At 42.7% G+C, this 21,243-nt stretch overlaps 1 protein-coding gene across 1 annotated transcript in view; it reads left to right on the top strand.

Moving 5' to 3' along the window:
• The window catches only part of LOC138516660 (proton channel OTOP1-like), a 682,031-nt gene that overhangs the window by 174,983 nt on the left and 485,805 nt on the right, over positions 1 to 21,243 (top strand). The window contains exon 3 of the mRNA XM_069631959.1: positions 1,240 to 1,376. Coding sequence (XP_069488060.1) covers positions 1,240 to 1,376 — 137 coding nt within the window. The remainder of the gene's footprint in view (positions 1 to 1,239; positions 1,377 to 21,243) is intronic.

Here is a 21,243-nt window from a genome sequence, read left to right as displayed (position 1 = left end):
AAAGTCATGTTTACCTTGTGGCCTTCTATCTGGTCATTCAAGGTGTGAGTTCATGCTCTCAATTGAGGGACTTTACGGCTTACAGATTTGGGAATCAAATACTTTTTAGAGGTGAGAACATTCTCTATATTCTTCCTCAGGTGTGAATTGCTATGACATGTTTCTTTATCTCCTTTGCTTATATGCCTTGCGAGAAATGCTATGTGTGTTCTAATCCTACGATCAATGGGGGACAAAATGGGTATCATTTTGCCAGCCCAAAAGTGCCTTCATGGAGCAATAACAAAACACAAAACCGATTAATATAAATTTCACTGTTGCAATCTTGACAGCCAATCAGGAGAAATGTGTGCCACCACCCACCTTTAGACCATTTAGGATTGGTAGAATCATACATACTGTGTCTTTTCTACACTCATCATATTCATTGTCTGACACTTTTTCTGTGGGCTGTCTGGGTCAGCCCACAGTACCTCACTGGCTCGAGACTGAAGGCAGGAGCGGGATCCTTAGACTAGTGACCGTCCCTGAAGGTTGTCACTCTATAAAGGCAACATTTTCCTTCTTTTTTTGACACCACGTAATCACACACACACACACACACACACACACACACTCCCTATTCAGAGATCGACATTCACTGTCTGCTATTACCAGGCAAAGTACAGAATGGGCAGGTCAGGCAAATTGGCATAGGCAACTAATGTTAACCAATTGCCAATGTGTTTGAACATTGGCAGTGGGATGTTGTACAAAAAGGGGATGGGTGCCGCAGGTTGAGGAGGAGGGGGTACCAGGAGAAAAGAGGTCAGCGCGGGCTGGTTAATTATCCAGTAGTCAGTGCCTTTTAAAGTGCATGAGGCCGTGGGTCAACTTGAATGATACAGTTCGATTATTCCAGAATCATAGTGGGCAGCAAGTGAATTACCATTTCCCTTTTTACTCTTTCACTGCGTCAATCAAAAAAAAATCAAAAGCTTGTTCAGAATGTTAACCAGAATTCAACCATGACAGTTTCTATTTGTACAAAATCACCCTATATTTCATATCAGTAGAAACATGCATTGAGATTTATTTAGCTAGTATAGACAATTATGATTGTCAATTATGTTGTAATATAGTGCGGTCTTACTATGGACCCTGTTGGAGTTCACCTTTAGAGGGTACCTTGTTTTGATGAGACATTGTATAGTTGCTCATTGGTATCATAATGCTAAATATGTTATTTTTTATATTTAGGTGGAATAGCATCATTTGCTGGAATTTCCTTAATTCTGGATGCTTTGAAACTTGGATACTTCTTAGGGTATTCAGACTGTTTGTCTGTTGCCGAAGGTGTTTTCCCAGTCACACATGCCATTCACACTATTGTACAGGTAAGTTTGTGCCACTGTCTAAACCTATTTTATGACCACCTTTTTGCCAAAAGATTTTCCCAGCATCTGTTTTTTCATACTTATGAACTAACATTACCTAATGCATTTTCTGACCATTTCTCTATTATCTATAGCTCTAGTGATGAACTGTTAGGTTTGCATATAAAATGTGTATTTATTTTTATCGCCAATTTAAGCTTGAGAGTTTATTTATCCTGGACATCAGTGTGTTACACAACACAGAATATTCAGGAAGAATAAGATGCCTGATGGTCTCCTCAAATAGTTTGAAGGGAAGGGACGAGTAAGATAGTAGTCATGGGCAAGAATGCCAGAGGTAATTGTAGGGCAACCCTATCCTTTGCTATGCTTACGATATGTTAAAGGTTCTTCAGTGAACATTCAGTGCTTGTATCCAGCCCATCAAAATCCAGATGACATTATTAGATTTTGAATATATATGTTATGTTAAACAGTCTTATATAGTACAGCTTACACCAAGGGGCATCATGGTGCTATGGAGATCCATAACAAAAAAACATTGAAAATTCAGGATTACTGTAATAGAAAGGTTTTGAGATGGCGTCGAAAGGCCTGATGAGCTGTAGTATTTTGAAGATTGAAAGGAAGCTTGTTCCCTATTTGTGCAGTTGCAACAGAAAAGGCTTGCCCACCTAACATAGCTCGGCGGAGTCTAGGCACTAAAATACAAAAGACCAAGGAGAAGCGGGGCGGCTGAGCGGCACATAGTGGCAAAGCATTTGCTGCAAATAGAGCCTTGGTCATTAAAGGCATGGTGGACTAGACATAGCACCTTGAACTTAACTCAATGTGCCACTGGGAGCCAGTAGAGTCTGCGCAGTTCTGACATGACATGGTTATGCCAGTGAAGACTGAAGAACTTTAATATTCAAGTTCCTCTGTTTCTGTTTATGCACAGTCCTGCATCCTTACCTCCAGAGGTTACAGTTCGACCTTCAGATTTCATTCTGGGAGAACATTATCAAAAGTGTTCAGGTGAAATCCCTAAAGTTCAGGATCCATAAACTACCTTCATAGCAAAAATAACATTTACGGCCAAAAAAGATAGTAAACCTGTCAGGCTTTGCACTAAGCAAAGAATGTATTTGAGAGTGGAAACTTTTTACCTTATGATGTCATAGATTTACCAAACACATAAAACAGACTGACAGACTCAGGTTGGCCACACAAATGTCAAGCCATCTGCTTCCTCAGATGCATCCTGCCCTAATTTGTATTCCGACATGGAATTTAAGCCCATTTCTTTCAGCTCGTCTATAATCAATCTGGTTGTCTACGTCATCCTATCAATTCAAGACTTTAAATGAAGGCTTCTTCTAGCGCTCTTTGAAACCTAGGAGCTTGGGCGTATACTCTATCTCGGCCACTCCCGGTATCTCTCTATATTTCTCAGCCATCCTTGAGTCAATATTTTCCCCTTATATATACATTATGCTCTTACTCATATGTTATTTTTGTCCCACCTCCCTCCGTTACCTTCCCTTTACATTTTTAAGGCATGCAACCTTTGCCAAAGCATTCAGTCTTTTTCATTCACTGTTCACATGTTTTTCCTCTCCGGACACTCGAGATCACCGCCTTCGTTACCGCCTTTCCGTGCCGCTTGTTCGATCAGCTGCTCGTAGAAGTGGGAAGGGTGGGAAGCGGTTCTTGGGGGAAAGCAAAGGTCCCTTCAAATCTAACCTGAAGGGTTTTAAATTAAACTAACCACTATCTACGGGGAGCTTCTCGTTTTTTTATCCCGATGGCAAAGGACTTGTGATATTGCTGAGGACCTGAAGTTACTTATGTCGACGGCAAATGGATGTCTTATCTAATCTAACCATCTAATCTCTGCTACCAAGTGAACTGGATGGACCTCAGCCGGCCCATTTAACTGGGGGTCTCCAAACACCCCTTTAAGATGAGTAGAAGCACCCTCATGATAGATGGGGATGCAGATTAGTACTCTTGCACCAAATAACTATGATAACTCAATAGTTTGGCAAGGGGAGTCTGTTTAATGACAAGTACAAAAACCGGGAAGTTCAATGAACATCAGCAACCGCTCCATCTTCCTTCTCGCTTAAACTCCACTTCATTTCAGAAAAAAACACAGTATTTATATCAAAAACTCATCATCACTGACACACAATCTTAAAAACCTAACATGCAACGTGATTGGTTATAAGAAGGTAACTTTAACATAGGTACTATAACTGTATGTGGTAACGGGGAGAGGGGAATGGATAATCAATGTGAGGTGGGCCAACTAAGCCCTTCTACTCACTATAGGACCCTAGATTACATGGTTCACTATGATTGGGTTGGCATCAACCCCACTCAAACTTTTCCACTTACATCTAGCAGCATGCAGAACAACCAGCCAAGTGCAGTGAGTTTGTCTGCACCCCAGATTCCCTCCAATTATGTTACAATCAATCCTCACCTCAGTGGTCATGTGTCAATTACTTCCTTGTAGTTTGGCCTCACGTCTGCTTCTTGGTCTGAGAAAGTTAAGGAGTATGGGTATGGCAGGGATCCATGCGTAGGTGTGATAGTCTCATCCCTTCCTGACTGCCTTGTCACATGATTCGGACACCGTGAAATCAACCTCTTCTCTGTGTAATTTCGTGTATTTGATTTAATTCTGCCAGTCTTCTACTATTTGTGGCTTAACTTGACCTTTCTGAACAGGATACTCTGTTCTTTTTCTCTTTAATTGTATCCACTGTAGGCCTATTCCAGCCTTTACGACCTTGGCTTCTTGGCATGATTACCTTCAGCTGGGTTTCTCTCCATCTTAATTCTCGATTTGTTTGCTGCAACACTCTACTCTTGAGACCTTTAGTAACCTTTGTTCAATTCTGCTTATGTGCGTAGTGGATTTACAGTCATCTATAAAGTGCTTTTTGAGGTACATATATGTATAGTTGGCACTTGCTGCAATCTATTTGCTATGGAACATAAGCAAGCTTAACGTTTTCTTTGCTTATTGCGGTTTCTTGCATCGGTACACGTTTAAACGAACTGAATATCTTCATTGTGCATATGGCATAAGTTTCTGTGTCTTGACATCAACTGCTTCACCTTTGTCTCAACATGTCACTCAGGTCATTATATCTTCTATATCTGCATCCGTCCTATTTCTTATGACGTCACCATTTGTCTTTCTTTAATATCTTCTTGGCTTCTTCGGGTATTCCATTCTGGCAAACATCATTTTGTCTTGCCTGTAGATATGGCTTTCTCAATGGGTACCTTACTGTCCAGGTTTTCTTAGGTGTCGGTACCTCAATAGGCGCTGTTACTCGGATGGGCACTCTTTCATGCTACCCTCTTCCTCCCCTCGCTCATCCCTGACTGTCTGTCCGCAATTCAGTTCTGGTGTGCTGCTAATGATCTCTGCCTTAATGCCAGCAAGACAGAGATCATCCTCATTGGGACCCCTGCTCCCACTTTCCCACTTGCACTGTGGCCGGCCTCCCTGGGTCCGGAGCCTTCACCCACCAGTGAGGCAAAATATCTGGGAGTCATCTTTGACTCCACTCTCTCTGTCTTATCTCACATCTCGGACATCTCTAAAAAGTCCCACTACCAGCTGCACCTCCTCAGAGGTATTCTACCTTTTCTCACTTTCCCCCCAGAGGCTCACCATCCCCAGAGCCCTGGTTCTCTCTAGACTGGACTACTGCAACAGTATCTTTCTCAATCTTCCTACTTCTACTATCTGACCTCTTCAACTTATCCAGAAAAGAACCACAAGACTTATCCTTGGCCTCAAGCCCAGGGGCTGCATCTCTCTGGCGTTGAAACCTCTCCACTGTCTCCCGGTGGCGGCAAGGATCAAGTTTAAGTCCCTCTGCATAGTCCACAAGGCCAACTGGGGCCGGGTCCTGCACTACCTACAACACTCTCTCCCTATATACTCCCCTTCTAGAGCCCTCCACTCGGCCTCTTCCAACTCTCTGTGGGTGAGCCGTTTCTCCAGAGGTTTGGGGGTAGAACTTTATCCTCTGCAGGTGCCTCCCTCTGGAACACCCTCCCTGCCTCTTTCCGTCTTGAGCCGGACCTCCTCAAGTTCCAGAAACTCCTGAAGACATTCCTCTCTGTTCCTCTTTCTCCCTCCCTCTCCCCTGCTAACACTCTTTCTCCACTCTCCTACTTTCCTCCGTAACTCTGCTCTGTCTCGCTGACTGGTCGCCTGGCACCTCCAGAGCCACAAAGGTCCCAGGCTCCCCCGCCAGTCCTACACTTATCTCCGGGCCTCTGCAATCTGCCTCACACTTCTGCAATCGGAATACGTACCATGTGAGATGCCAACTCTTCTGCACTTAACCCAGGCCCCTGAAGGACTGGTCGCGCACTTGCTCCCCATTCCCATCCTTGCACGTCCTGTCTGCGCACGCGCACAACCTTGAATGCAGTAGGCCTCGCAATATTGTTTGTCATGTCCTCCCTTTGTCTTCCGTCCCTAGCTTGGTTGCGCCTGAAACACTTGTGTATAGGAGCATTATTGATGATGACCTATCACGGCCTAGCACGGTAGTATATTGTACTGTATGCCCTTCCCCCTTTTCCTCATCCTTCTCTCCACACTCCTTGTCATGCACTTGTACAATCTGGCATTTTGTTAGGCCTAGCACGGCAGCCTATTGATTGTTTTCTCTTCCCCTCTCCCCCTCCCTTCACTCCTTCCCTCCTGTCATTCACTGCACTAGTAGAAATGCTGCTGGCCTAGTATACTGGTACATTTCTGTTAGATAATCTTGTTATATCATTCGGAAACTGCAAGGCCTAAGAATGACTACTGTTTTTCCCTTGTTCCCTTCCCACCTTGAAGAGCTTTGAAGCACTTCACTTGTGTATAAGAGCTTCACAAAAAAACTGTTACAGATACAATTACAATACTAATGATAATGAAAAGTCAAAGGTCACATTTACCTTCATTGTTAATGGTTATATGACATAAAGCTGTTCATAAGTCTTTGCTCATTGCTTCTTAAAATTAGGCCCAAAGTTGCCAACAGATAATTTAAAAAGATGTAATTGAGAAGGTTAAAATATATCATATCCACCCGATTGCCCTCCAAAACATGCAAGTGCTCTATACCTGTCAATAGAAGGAACTGCCGTTTTATTATTGATGCATTGCTCTCATTGCAAAAAAGAAATGAAGACGTCAGTGTTCATCTTTGCTACGGCCTTTGCAACAGGCTGGACTCACCCTAGGTGTTACTGACATACGGACAAACCTGCATAAACCATAAAAATCATCAAACTACCAGCAGGAAATCAGCAGGACGACATTGTTTTACAGTTCTTTTCTGGTGAAAAGGTATTCACCAAGTCTTTGGCGGTTTCTTGCCCACAAAATGCTGATTGCTCAACATGTTATTGCCTACCTCAATACTTAAAATTGATTTACATCCATCCATATGAAAAACATATACTTATAGCTCCTGACACTTGCAGCCTATAAAAAAATACCCCAATTCTGTATAAGAGTATAACATTAATTACCTCCGGGTTCTACCATTTGGACACACTTTAGTTGCTACAGCGTCTACAAAGCTTTTGTCCTTGACTATTGTTCTCCACCATTTAGAGAGCATATGAGCCTAACCACCCTTAGATGATTGTTAATTCAAGCCCCATCAGACGAGATATGCTGTCATCATTGCATGAGTGTGTGCCAAGTCCTACAGCACCATGGATACAAGGGAAACATCAACAAATCATCTCTGATCCAGATATTGACTTTAGAGTTCTTTGGAGTCCTGTTCAGGATTGATTGGGTAAAGGCTTTCCTCCCAATTGCCACAGCAGAAACCCATTAAATGCATGTGAAATCCAACCTCTTAGTATCTATGGCATCCATTCAGAAATTATTACCCATTCAGGGGGGCATGTCAGCTGCCCCCAACACTGTCCAATGACTGAGGGCCCTTTTGTAACCCTTTCTGTGGTTTCTCTTAGTCCACTGGTCCCTGTCTTCAAGACAATACAAATGGATGAATCTACTCAATGTGTTAACAGAGGTACCATTGGATCCAGAACTTCTGATGTTACTCATGAAAGAACTTCTATGTAATCACTGAATGACGGTAAGAATATTCTAGTAATCTCCAGCAGACCACAGGATAGAGTCTATGACACATCTGCGAAACCAAGAAGCCCACCGGAGCACATGGCTACATATCACATGCTTTTGGAAGATCGCAGAAGGCAAGGCCACCCACTCGCACACATATTTATTCATACACCATTCCCAATGACACCCCGCACGCCGCACAACACCTCTGGCATTAGAATGCAGCTAATCCCACATGACACCATTCTGTCTAGCTGGACACATAATGAGTCTACCACTCTTGCATATTCTCCTGTCAACTTCAAAGCACCCATCCACTTGACAGGTCGATATGGGTAGCTAGTAGGGTCCTGGCCACCCTTACCCAACTTCGCATTGGCTAAAATGCACACACACATTCTATACTCCAGATAATTTTTCCCAAACCTTGGACTACGGTCCCCCGAGGGCATTCACCTACAGCACATACTGATGGGATAAAAGTGCTATACAAATGACAAATTACATTACACTACATTACGACAGATGCCAGTCACGTGGGATGGGGTTTAATACTGGCCCTGCCTCAACATCTTCTGATGGAACCCTGCCAGTCGTGGTCTCCAACCTTTTCTCTTCCGACAATCAAATGCCTCTGCTTAACAGCATGGAGTGTGCACTGTAGGTGTTATGGTAGTTGCAAATCTCTTTAGAAGTGGCCAGTCTAGAGGCATTCATCTACATTAAGTTTGTTTGGAAGTACTTCTCCATCTGGTGTTCAAGGAGAGTATTATTCTAGATTCTGGCAATACATCCAAATTCTTGAATTCATGTCATAGGACTTGAAGCTGGGCATGATAGTTTACACCAACAAAGGCCAGTGGTCCATAACGAGTTTCCCCTTTGCTGGAGTTGGAAACCTTTGTGTCCTGGTCATTTAGAAGCTTAATATTCAACAGTTGTGTAAAAAATGGTTGCAACTTCTTGAGACATTCTGCTGCTCCCCAGACAACTGAAAGAACCCCCATTTGACCAAATGAGTGAGGCAGAAATTAGGCTCACAACCTAGGAAACACTGCCTTCAGTACTATCACCTCTTCCAGATGGATCAGGGAGATAGGAGTCATTTTGATTACAGAACTATATCTTTCATCTCAGAAATGGTGGTACACACACATCTGCAATGCTTCAACCTGTGTCTCCCCTAACACGTTTGGGGGCATTATGGGTCTCTACCCTCTGAGTTCATATCCAATATCCCTGACGCTAGTTCACGCTGAAACCTAGCATGAATGCTAATAAATTACACTAGCTAGAAGCATATCTGAGTAGTCATGTTCCTTGTAAAGTTTGTTAGACTGGCTGTGGCATTTGGTACTGCTTGCAAAGGTGTCACATGGTAAAGAATGTGCAAGGAATGGGAGGCGTCGGGCAATGTCAGATTATGTATACTAATCATCAGTATCTTTAGTCCTCCTGACCTGTCACATTTCTTATGATCCTTCCTACGCACCCTGACTTATACTAGAGGTCTTGTTATGAAGAAAAACAAAAATTGAGGTGAAGGAGGATAGGGTCTACATGTCATTTAGGAATTAGGGTGAAATTACATGTAATATGTATTTGTAAAATGTCTGTGTAGTCATATCACTTTCACATAGTAAGGAATGTGATGAGTCAGGTGGACTGTGTAGTCATATCACTTTCACATAGTAAGGAATGTGATGAGTCAGGTGAACTAAGAGTAACAATGATTACTGTTCATAATCTGTCACTACCATTACCCCGATAAATAATGCCGAAAGTACAGGTTTGAACATCTGACCATTTATCTATTATAATATTTGTAGCATTTGATCACAATTTCCGCATAGAACCACTTGCTCCCAAAGGGCCTGATTCAAAGAAGTGTTTTATAATGGTGCAATCCCATTGAGAAACGCTCTGTGCATCAAGCCCTAACCTGTCTGGATTGTGAGATGCAGCTTTCGTGCCTTTAGTCAAAAAGGCCTTATTCGCAGATCACAAAGAGCAGGATGCCAGTAGACATTAGCATTGTCTGTATGTGCCTTAGAAAGCAGACGTCTTTGAAGAAAATGTGTTTACAGTCAATTGTCAGTGGAATCTTTGTAGAACTCAGCAGTTGAGCTCCCACCCTAATCTTCATTCTGTCCTCAAGTAGTTTGCTTCTGGGTTTTGGATAGAACAGTTAATTGAATTGTTATCATGGAACATTTTGGATGCTTCTTTATGATGCCAAAACAACACATCTGTTGACAGGCAGATATATACTTCATCCATAGTTACTCCCCTCCTCCAACCTCCTATCGAAATGGTGACAAACGTTATGCACTAAGACAACCATACCGGCCTTATCGCAAACACAAACAGGAAGAAATGGAACTGATATAACTAAAGATGGCAAGACTAAGCAAATTTACTGCTAACTGAACTGACACACGCACATGCACTAGACACAAAGTAAATATGCACTATCCATGCAGAAATGCAGACACTAGGTCAAACTTGTATTTATACATGAAGAATATTGCTTGCAACCATAAAGAAATGAAGAACAAAACACAGCAAAGTGTTACGGGGAAAGGCGTTACAGGTGTTAAAGGTGAAAATAACACAAGAAATGCAACATGAAATTACACGGCTATGGCCAGCTCTGAATTATATCACCAAGTTGGGTGAGGTTTCGTGCAGGGAGGCAAAGTTATGGGGGGGGGTCTCACATTTTGTTTTTACCATAGACTGACCAGTAATTTTGTTGTATACAACTGAAATGTACGTCCCAAAAAATTAGTGATATCTGGGTCCGCTCCGCAGACCGATTTCCCTGTTTGCTCCGCAGACAGAAGTGGGATTGGGTCGCGGTATGGCGTGGTGTCAGAAAACTTTGGACACGCCCGCTGTTTGGCTGGAGCAAAGCATGGTGTGCATTAACATTTTTGGGAAAAATTGCCATGGTCTATCGAAGGATAGTGCGGTGGTGGCAGGGTCTGCAAAATGTACCGAATGGAATGTGTTGGCGGCAATAAGGGAGGAGATGGGTGGGGGAGTGAAAAGCGGTTCATATGACAGACATAGGTAGGTGGAAGAAGATGGAGGTGAGTGCTTGCAGTTTTGGCATGTACTATGTCAAGTTGCGGGTAACTAGACAGGCGAGTACTTTGTGTGATGAATGATTGGAGGCAGGTGCTGTAACGGCCTGATAGCTTCTGCTGCAAGCTGTTTGCGCTGACCTCTTTCCGCCATGAGTGGTGGCAGGTCATTTTTAGAAGGGGAATTAATTGCACAGGACATACGTTGGTGGAAGCGTGGGAGATGTGCTGTACGGATGGAATGCGGAAGTTGGGGACATGATGACATGGATGGGTGAATTAATTTGCCTAGGTCTGTGGAAGGATTACAGTATTGGGTGCATGGGTGAAGGCAGTACACTGTACGCCATGGACTGAAGAGCGTAGGGCTTTAGCATACCCACCACAGTCATGATAGTGTGGGTGTGCATCCGGTACAGGGTGGGGCATGCATAGTGCAATGCCTGCATATTGGTTGCAGTAGGCCAGTGTTAGAAACCTAATGTGGGTAGTTTGGCAGTGACACAATACAGTACATTTTACTTCAATTGAGAATGCTGTTGCGTTTGCCACTCTGCACGATGCGTTGGAGATGCGTTGGAGAGAATCCTGTAGATATGTAAGAAAAGCGTTAATCTAAAGTCGAGAAAAATGTCTGGAGGAGAAGCAAACAGACAGTGAGCAAAAGAAAGAAAAAGAAGAAGAGGAATGTATGAATCCACATAGATAAGAAACCCACGACAGAAAAAAATAAAAAAAAGTAGTGACTTTAGAGACATTCCTAAATACACACTTCCCACCGCTGTGATACATTTCTCCCCAACCCCTTTCTCCCCCAGTCCACCCACCACACCCAAAGAACCCTTGAACTTCCCCTCTGCTTTCTTGCACGGTACTGCTGGGCATGCTGTGGAATTTTGAGCAGTATACATGGCACATCCGGCTGTTTTCACGATGACAGTTGGCCAGTGGGCAATGTGGTTGCTGGTTGTAGTGTGTACCCAAACACTGACAGAAGGTCAATGTAGGAGGCTATAGTGCCCGTGTGCAAGGTAAGGGGCATGCATACTGTTTGTGTGCATGCACGGCAGGCAGTTGCTTACCGTTGCTATTATATATTCCTTGGTGCTTCTGTTGGGATCACTTTTCCGACATTTGCAGTGCAGGCATTACAAGGGCAAGACCTTATTGTGGTGCTTAAAGCTACGTGGCAGGCATCATGTTGTTACGTATGCAGTGTGTGCATTCTATCATATCATGCACTATGGTATTTTGTGCCATTTGTGCAAAGGCGCACTGAGTAAAGGGAGGCAGACCGGAAGCTACACAGACACATTTTTTCCTGTAGGCCAGCTGACATTGACAGTGTGCAAGTGAATGGGAAGGGTGAGGCCAAAGTGCAGTACATGAGAACAATACAAAATACAAATGTATGACCCAATGACCGGTGGTTACAAGTGTAAGTATAAGTGTACACATCAGTTGGTGCATGGAGTGTGAGGGTTGTAGAGAACACTTCCCAAAGTGCGGGGGTTGGCAGAAGGTGAGTGCATGGGAGAAATGTAGGGAGGGAGGTGGGCTGGGCCACAGATGATAGGGTGGGTAGGAAAGAAGTGCACAATACTTTTCAGTCAGGAAGTGAACAGGGTAGAGGAGGCGAAAAAGAAGAAGCACGTGGAAAGGTTTTCGGGTACTTTTGAAAGCTCACGATCTTTCTCCTGAAGGTCTATAGACAGAGACAGCCTGTTGCACAGGGAGGCCCCAGCAAAAGAAAGACATCTACCACCATATGGTTGTGTGTAGAAGGTACTGATCCGGAGGGAGTAGGAGGCGGATGAGGGAGGAGGTGGAGCAAGCTGATAAGTAGGAAATGAGAGTGCAAGCTATTGTGGTGCCAGGGACCAGACGTTCTTCTGCGTAATGCACAGGACTTTCATTGTATTGTTTGCAGCCACTGGGATCTATAGCAGACATTGTACTCCACCAGAGATTTGATTCCTGCCATTGAGGTGAAATTGTGCACTCCTTTTACGGATGATTAGCTGACGGGTCCAAGTGGAAATTGCCAGATTTAAAAAGTACCTGTGGCAACAGTGAAGTGAAGCCCTGCAGACACTGACCTTTTGGGTAAGTGACTGTACGTTGCAAACATACATTCAGTAGTACATTTAGTGATTTCTTTGTACGAGCTATGTAGTTGGTGGGTTAGTAGGGATCAATTTTTGTACCATTGTGGGATGGAAACAATAGAGTTCCTGTTTCACTAATGTAGTGTATGAAATGGTTAAGTGAGAACGTTGCTAGCACATACCAATTAATTGCCACTTCACGATAGCAGATGGGAAGAATGTCAGTATGCTTGGGCAATTTGTACTGGATGCTTAGAGGCACACATCATGCACCACAGCACTTATAACAGAGTTGTGCACATACTGCCAAAAAATGTTGATACCTTTCTTTTGTGGTCATGGTGCTTATGTGGATGAATGTGCATGTATAATCCTGGAATATTTCAATGAACGTTCCACTGGGCGTGCTTTTGAATAACAGCTCACGTGCAGGCTGATTTTGTAACGGTCGAAATGAAGTCTTGTGGAGGACTGACACTATAGGATACTGAAGTCTTGGAGGGCATTGTTGGATCTGTGTGAGTGTTCAGCAATATGTAATAATGGTGTGGTGGGATAAGGATATTGGAAAGGGACGAGGGACTGTTGATGATTGACTGGGGCGCGGCTCACACAGTACTTTGTGAGGTGCATGTTCTAAATTGTGCACTTCTGAACATGCTGGCCAATGGGAATGCGATTGCAATTGTTGCAATTTACCAATCAGGTGGATAGAGTGTGCGTCACAGGAAAGGGCATCTATATTTTCTTTCATTACTTTGTGTAGTGCAGCTGGCGAAGCTGGCGAGATGGACAGTTTTTATAGTGGGTGATCACTTTCGATCTGCTCCAGTATGCCGTCGAAAGAGGACTTAATGGGAATTTGAATTTGGACGAAGTGGAGGTTTTGTGGTGCGGTGTCCCGGTCTGTACTTTCGACCATTTGCCTGCAGAATGTGGTCAAGTGGCCACTCTAGGTGCTGTACAAGTTGTGGTAGTGCACTTTGGAGCTTTGCTTGTGGGTTCCATAGCTTGTGCAAGTGTGTACCGTCAACTGAAAAAGATGATGAACAAAGTGCAGCGCATGTTTGCCACCGCGAAGGTGCTTTTCTCATGTATACCACCAAATCCAACTTGTAACTATTACAATGCATATTGTTGGCAGCCAGAGGTGGGAAGGCGTCTTATCAACAGAAGCAAACGCAACTTTTTGTGTGCTGCTGGTATGTACTCCTGTGACAATGACAACATTGGTTATCGATATGTGCAGCTTCTCAATGTAAATGGCATTGCATTGTTGCCCAGTGGCAATGACATTTGGTTTTCCAATCTGCAAGCTGCACTCAAGACACTACTGTAAGAATGTGAGGCGCTGTGAAACAAATAAAAACAATTCTAAAAGCCTGCAAACAAGTTGTTACTGTGCAAGGTATTTTACAGAATAAAAATGCCCTTTTTAAGAGCCACCACTACAAAGTACATTCCGTACCCTGGTTGACACTTCTTCGCCTACTCCCACGTGCACACACCTGCTAAGGTCCACTGTCATTGTAACAGTTGCAGGGTTGTACATGTAAAATACGCCCCTTTTGCACATGGCCATCTCATATTTTGGACTGTGGAGGACACACGATTGGCCAGCAATCTTTTAGGGTGTGGACTGCAAGCACAGACTGAGGTATACGATACATTTGTCGACCTAAATCCAGATGGTGAGCTTTTGGGTGTGTGTTGTACCAGCCACAGGATATGCTTTGTGGGAGAATCACACATACATTACTTGACAGTGAATGGAAATCAGAGTCCAGTGGGAGTTATGTGTACAGTTCATAATGTGGTTGTGTATGCGTCTGGAGCATGTACACTGAAGTGATAGCTTTTGGTTTGTGTGTGTGAAACTTTGGTGATGCCCCATCCCAACGACATTATTGTTGTTCATTGTGGAGGGACAAATGCATACTATGTAACATGATTTTCACCGGCCTTTCTGCTGTGGAAGGCAGTAGGCCAGGTAATGGTTATGTTTGCAAACTCCACTGTAATTTTGTATCCCAATATGCAGACACTCATGTAGGCACGTTATGTTTTATGTGGTTCGGAAAGGGAGAAACTGCGGTACATGGTGAAGAAGTGTATTTCTGCCTTTCTACAACTTGTGCAATTGCCATACTGTTCAAATGGGAATGTATGCTTTCACAGCACAGTTTTTTTTTCCCATAAGTAGCATTCCAGGTGATATTACTGCATTTCCGAAATCTGTACGCTCTGTACACATTGCTTTGCTATGCTTTTTGCAAGTACGGCAATAATGTTTGTGGTTCCTGTTGCAAACTCGCGGTCCTGTAAATGCACTGCAACACGCACAACCATCTGTTTGAACAGCCACCAATTTCTACCAGATGTCACTGCAGTGTTTTCCACAGCACCACGGTTCCTTCCATTTAGTACACAATTGTGTGGAGGGTATAAAATGCGCGTCACCCTGCCTTCCTTCACAGTCTGTAACAATCTTTATATGAAAAGGAGGCACAAAAAATATTCCTACAGGGACGTTATGGCGAAGGTGCGGTACTGCAAAGGTAGCATCATTTGTAAATGGACTATGCGCAAACTATGTTATGCTTACCATGCACTTCTAAAACATATGGAATTGACTAGCAAAAAACATTGTAACAGGGACGTTACTGTTAAGTTGCACTAGTAAAAACCTATGTGCTTGTATGGAAAAAAGTTGTTACAGGGGCGTTATGGTTACAGGTTATACTGAAACACCCCCTGGAATTCGGCAATTATGGTAGAGTAAGAAAGCACAACGTGCGCCACCAGTGTGCACTGCAAGGACTAAAACTCATGACATGAAAGATGCCATTCCAAATCTCATTGATGCCATCACTGATATATTATGGCCCGTGGTAGCGCCCATGTAGTAATGGTTCAGTTGCTGAACTCATATGAAGAGCACTTTTTGGGCGTCTTATAATTTCGCTCCCCCTGAACGAACCCTCACCAAACTTTGCATAAATAATATATATCCCACTGTGATTTTCTTTTGAAAGGTTTAGTGAGGTTTACTCAATGGGGGCAAAATTAGGGGCGGGGGGTGCCACAATATTGTAAAGGCTTACACATGTGGTGCCATTTGGCAACTGTACAGAAACGTTTGCAAAAAAATCTTACATGTACATTGAAATGGTTTTGTGAAGTGTGAATTGATTTTGACCAGTGGGGGCTAGGTTATATGACTATTGTAAGTGCATACATTTGACAGTTTCAAAAAATAAAACATGGGTCCATTTACACCAAACTTGTTTAAGGAGCATTGGGAAAGACCTTAAAGCATGCTGTTGAAAATGTGGCTGTGTTTCATTTCTTCACAAGTGTAATAATGTAGGTACAAACAAAAGTGACATACCTTTTGTGACTGAGGTGTACCTCGTGCCCATGCGCAGTGGCCACATTGTCTGGGTGATGGAATCAGGTCATGATCCGGATAATCTGCCTACTGGTTATGATCACGAGGGACTTTCATGGGGGTCAAGTGGCCATGTCCACCTGGGACTGGCTTTTTGGTAAAGTTATTCAACAATGGCATAGGTTTGAAAGGGAAGAAGAATGTGCTTGTGGTAATATGATCATACAGTTCTCTCTTTGCCTTCTGCAGCCTGCCATGGGGAGTGAACAGGGTCCCTGTATGGAACCTCGCTTTCCCTTTCCATGGTGGCCATCTTGGATAATCCTTTTTCTTTAGCACCACGGGTTCCGGCTTTAGGGAACCAGCGGTGCTAATGGGCTTCTACTCATATTGCAGGGGCTGGAATGGGGGGTAATGGCCCGCAGACCTCGTTATCCACCCTTGATTCCCTTGGGAAGATGAATTGGGCTGCCGGGCTGGTATCTACTGTTTCAGTCCCTGCAACGGGGGATCAACGCCACATTATCTCCATCTCCATTAGCGTAGCACAAAATGCTAATGGAAATGTTGGAAAATATTATTGAGTCTATCTACTTTACTGAGAAATGTAAAGAGATGAGTCTATAGGTTAATTTTTAATTCTAGATTTTAACTGTTGAAGGTGGTTCCTAAAGGAACATTTCTTTTCTTTTTTTTGATATATTTCCTTTTTTGGCAGGAGACTTTAATACGAAAGGTGGGTAGGGAAAAGAGGAAAGAGGCACCGAGCACTAATATGGAGGGGCAGGGAAGATGTAGTACATGTGTCACTTCTAAGGGAGGGGTACAGCGTTTCGCATGCTCCTTGATTACCACTTCAAAAGAAATTCTGAATTGCTTCCCTCTGCACAATGTTGTCTTCTAGTATATACAGAGGACTGTTGTATTCAAGAAATATAAATCAAGAGTCTCTTTTATTGCTTGCAAAGTGGGTGGTGGGATTTAATGTCCCACAGAGGTAGGCTGCGTGGTTACAGTATTGGTTGGTGAAGATGAGGTGGGGAAGGATAGGCTCCTACTTCCTAATAAAGGAACAACTTTTCTGAGAGCATTGGACTCATTGGATTGGTGTGGCACACATGGACTTAGTCATTTAGGAGAACTGTTTGGGAAGTCTGCGACTGAGTACAAAGTTTCACTCAGTGCATGTCACTTTGGCAGCTTTAACCTTTGCTACATTCCCAACAATGGTAGACAACTGCCATGCCCATGATTCTCTGTGGGTGATACAGGTAGGCATTTCCTGTACCTCATCCTCTTGGTCCTCTTCATTGTCTTTGGGAGTACTGTATTTTTTTTTTGAAGGTCGTCCAACTGCTGGTGGTGGTTGCTCTTGGGGAGGAGGGATGGCAATAGTAGATGGCATTTTTAAGATAAACAGCAGGTTTGCTACAAATCTTCCAAGTATGCACTGTGTACTATATTGTTAATGCATAATGAGTAACAATAGGTGTAGGTGTGCAATGCAATGATATGTATAGCAATGCATTCAACCATTACCTACTTCTCTCATGATAGTTCCTGCAATAATCTTTGATAGTTTTATGCCACCATTACAATAACAATCCCTTGTGGTGGCTTCCTATTAAAACTAAATGCACATGTGATGTCATCAGTGATGTCATGAATGAGATTTGTGATGGCATCTTTGATGTCATGGGTGTTACTCCTTGCTGTGCACACTGGTGGCACGAGTTATGGTTGCTTAGCTTACCATAACTGTGAAATTTCATTTTTTTCCAGTTTTACCTGTAACCATAACAATCCTGTAAGAACGTTTTTCAATACAATTACGTAGGCTTTTGCTTTTGCAACTTAACCATAACGTTCCTTTAACAATGTTTTTGTCAGTGAATATTAGTTATATAGCTTACTAACATAGAAGAGCAACAGTGAAAGGTAGCCATCTTTGCTCAAATGGAAGTTGCAGCACACATTAAAATGAATAAACACTTTGAGACTTCATAGAAACTCAAACTGTTGAATTCACTGAAATACAGATCCATGAAGAGCACAGACGGTAGTTGCACAAACGGTTGTGTAGACATTAGGGAGTGCAAAGATTTTTCAGGAAGGAACTCAAGATAATAATTCTCAAGGCACCAGACATATTGCTCTCAGATTAATAAAATAAAAAAACAGAGTTTAAATGCCAAGTGCCAATAAATTATAAGCTAACAACTTCATAAGGAACGGATCAACTAAGTCCCTAATGGTTAGAAAAGTAATAACACTAGCGTTCATATTAGATAAAATCTTAATAAATGCAGGGTGAAATAATTCAGAACATGGTCCTCTCACATGTGACCCATAATTCCACAACAGGGTCTATTCATTAGGGCCAGACATAGACAAGCACCTGCTTTGACTCCCCACATATTCTCAGAACCAAGGCACTTGGCAAGGTTGACTATGAAGGGGTTACTCTTGCTCGCAGCCTAGGAATAAGGGATAGTATCTTATTTAATTTAATTGAAAGGAAAGCAGTTCCTAGGCTTCTCTCCCCTACTCCCATTTTTGGCTCATGTGTTGAAGACCTGTCAATCACTCAAGATTGGTAAGTAAGATGCCAACCAATAGAAACTCTTAATGCTGTGCCACCCAGTAGATGTTGCATTAACCAATGAAGTAATAAAGAAATGACATGTATTCACAGTTATCAATTTAAAGGTAATCTCAGGTGGAGTCATTCGATAGGATATAACCAATGAAGAGACTAACCTCTATAACTTCTATATGTATACAATTCCCTTGATCAATTCCTGTACCCCATAGGTTTTTGTAATCAAGATTGTACTATTACGTCAGTTATGAGGTAATTCTAACTTGTAACCCATTTTTCTGCCTGAGAAAGGGTGAGAGCTTCAAGGTTGTATTTCTTGTATTCTGTCCCTGCTTTATGTGGATTGTTAATAAAGCAGGTTTTGTCATTTACTTTGACTATTTCCATTATTGAGTCTGTGATTTCCCGGCCTATCATTCCTGCTTAAACTGGGGTTTTCAAGATCATCATTACACAGATGAAAGGTGGCCTTGTGTGCTGTTGTTATGCCCTGCAACCTTACAAGGGTTTCCCAGGAATCGTATTATATTTCAACGAGAAGAGACAATGTGACTCTTCAGTGCTCTGATCTTGAAAGCCAATTGTTCACTATAATAGTGAACGCCTGTGGCAACAATCTATTTATAATGTCTGTACGAGTCATTTCATATTAAAAGATGTGAGGTTTTTGATGACTTGCATTGTGTTACACCAATACTGCAAAAATGCATCAACGGCAACATCATGAGATGTCATGTCCTGAAATATTTTATTTAAAGTACTGCTTAAAAGGAGCAACTTTTTAATGACATATTTGTGATGTATTTCAGTGTGAGTGGAATGTGACTGTGGGGGCAGATAGGTAGCTGTTCAGAGGCTCTTTCCTGCATACCCTAAACACAATGTGGCTCATTTTGAAGTGGGGGGAGGGAAATCCAGTTGGTTGTTTACTGGTGGAGAGCCAGACAATATAGAATGGGGAAGAAATAAGGCCACGCAGTTCGGATTCCCCTCTTAACTCGTACTGACACACACTTGTAACAATTAAATTGATTCAAGTTATCTGGATGAAACCATGGCTTCTCAATTAGCCACAATTAGTGACTCATTCTAAATTCCCATAACAGACCTGCATCTCTGATCTTCAGATCTCCAGAACTAAAGAGTGCTGGCTGCAGGGCTTTAAGTGGGCCAGTTCTACCCAGGGCTCAGCCCTGGCAGTCACTATATATTGTCCTTGAACCAGGGCTTTAACAGGGCTCTCCGTTCTGACCTCCCTCACAAAATGTCTTTAAAAATATGAGTGGCAATTTTTTTTTGCTAGTAGATGTCACCTTCTGTAATGTTTAGAATCGCAACATCCATTAAAGAAATGTGAAATGATGTACTTTTCAAAGAGGAAAGGAAAATTATAAGAGAACATATTGTTTGTTTTTTGCCACATATTGAATTAAAATATTATCTTTAGGATGCCTTCAATGAGTATATATGGATACAGGATTTCTTTCAGAAGAACTGTGGGATTGCATGGTTTACTGAACCTTTTTGATTTGATGTTCTGTTTCATATTTTAAAGGATAGTTCCGGGACTTTTTTTTTATTGTCCCTATGGTTCGGCCATGTGTTTTTAAGCATAACTCGGTAGATCATAGAAAACTTTCCTATGGACCTTACCCGACTTTTCGTCCATTATCGCACTCGAAATCAGCCGCCATTTTCTGATAATCCTATCATTTCCCCCCATCGCCCTGGCTCACCTGCTTTTGCGGCACTAAATCAAATCCCCCGCCCCTGAAACAGACTTTATCAAAACATTCATATTCCCCGCCTCTATCCGTGACGTGACTGTGCTGCGTAGGCAAACGCGCCCAGGCGTCTTCTACGCGACTCCACACAGAACCCGGAAATCAACACAGATTAGCTCACAACACAGCGCGCCACAATTCGGAATATGAAACTGTACTTTTAAATCAAACCGCAAGATTGTAAATTTGGTAAAGTACATTTATTTGACATCAAATGTTTTGAGAATATTCAGCGATTTTCATTTTTATTTGCTCACGTTCCAAAAAGTTCGTTTTGAGGCACGCGATGTTCCTTTGCTGTACACAGGGTATTAGATCATCTCACAATACAGCGCCACAATTCGGAATATGAAACTGTGGTTTAAAAGCAAACGGCAAGATTGTACATTTGGCAAAGTACATTTATTGGACATCAAATGTTTAGAGAATATTCAGCGATTTGCATTTTTCTTTGCTCTCGATCCAAAATAGTTCGTCTTGAGGCAAGCGATGTTCGTGTACAGTACACAGGGTGTTGGTTTACGATAAAATAAGCTCTTCGGTCGCACTGATAATCGCATGGCTGTTCCAACAACGAGGCACTAGGCCACCACAACGGTCTGTATGTTGCATCTAGCCGTTAGTACCGCGTAAGGGCATACTTGTACTTGGCGATCGTCCCATAAAATGGTCAGGGTGGTAACGTTGTTCACGCGGAGAAGCAACTGGCGGTTAAAGAAGCCATCCGCCGGTGTCTGGTACTCGTGACACATACAATAATGAATGATGTACCTGTTTG

The sequence above is a fragment of the Ambystoma mexicanum genome, chromosome 6q (genome assembly GCF_040938575.1).
Source record: "Ambystoma mexicanum isolate Mex_15411 chromosome 6q, UKY_AmexF1_1, whole genome shotgun sequence".
NCBI classification, from domain to species: Eukaryota; Metazoa; Chordata; class Amphibia; order Caudata; family Ambystomatidae; genus Ambystoma; species Ambystoma mexicanum.
This window is presented reverse-complemented; position numbering and strand designations above follow the sequence as displayed.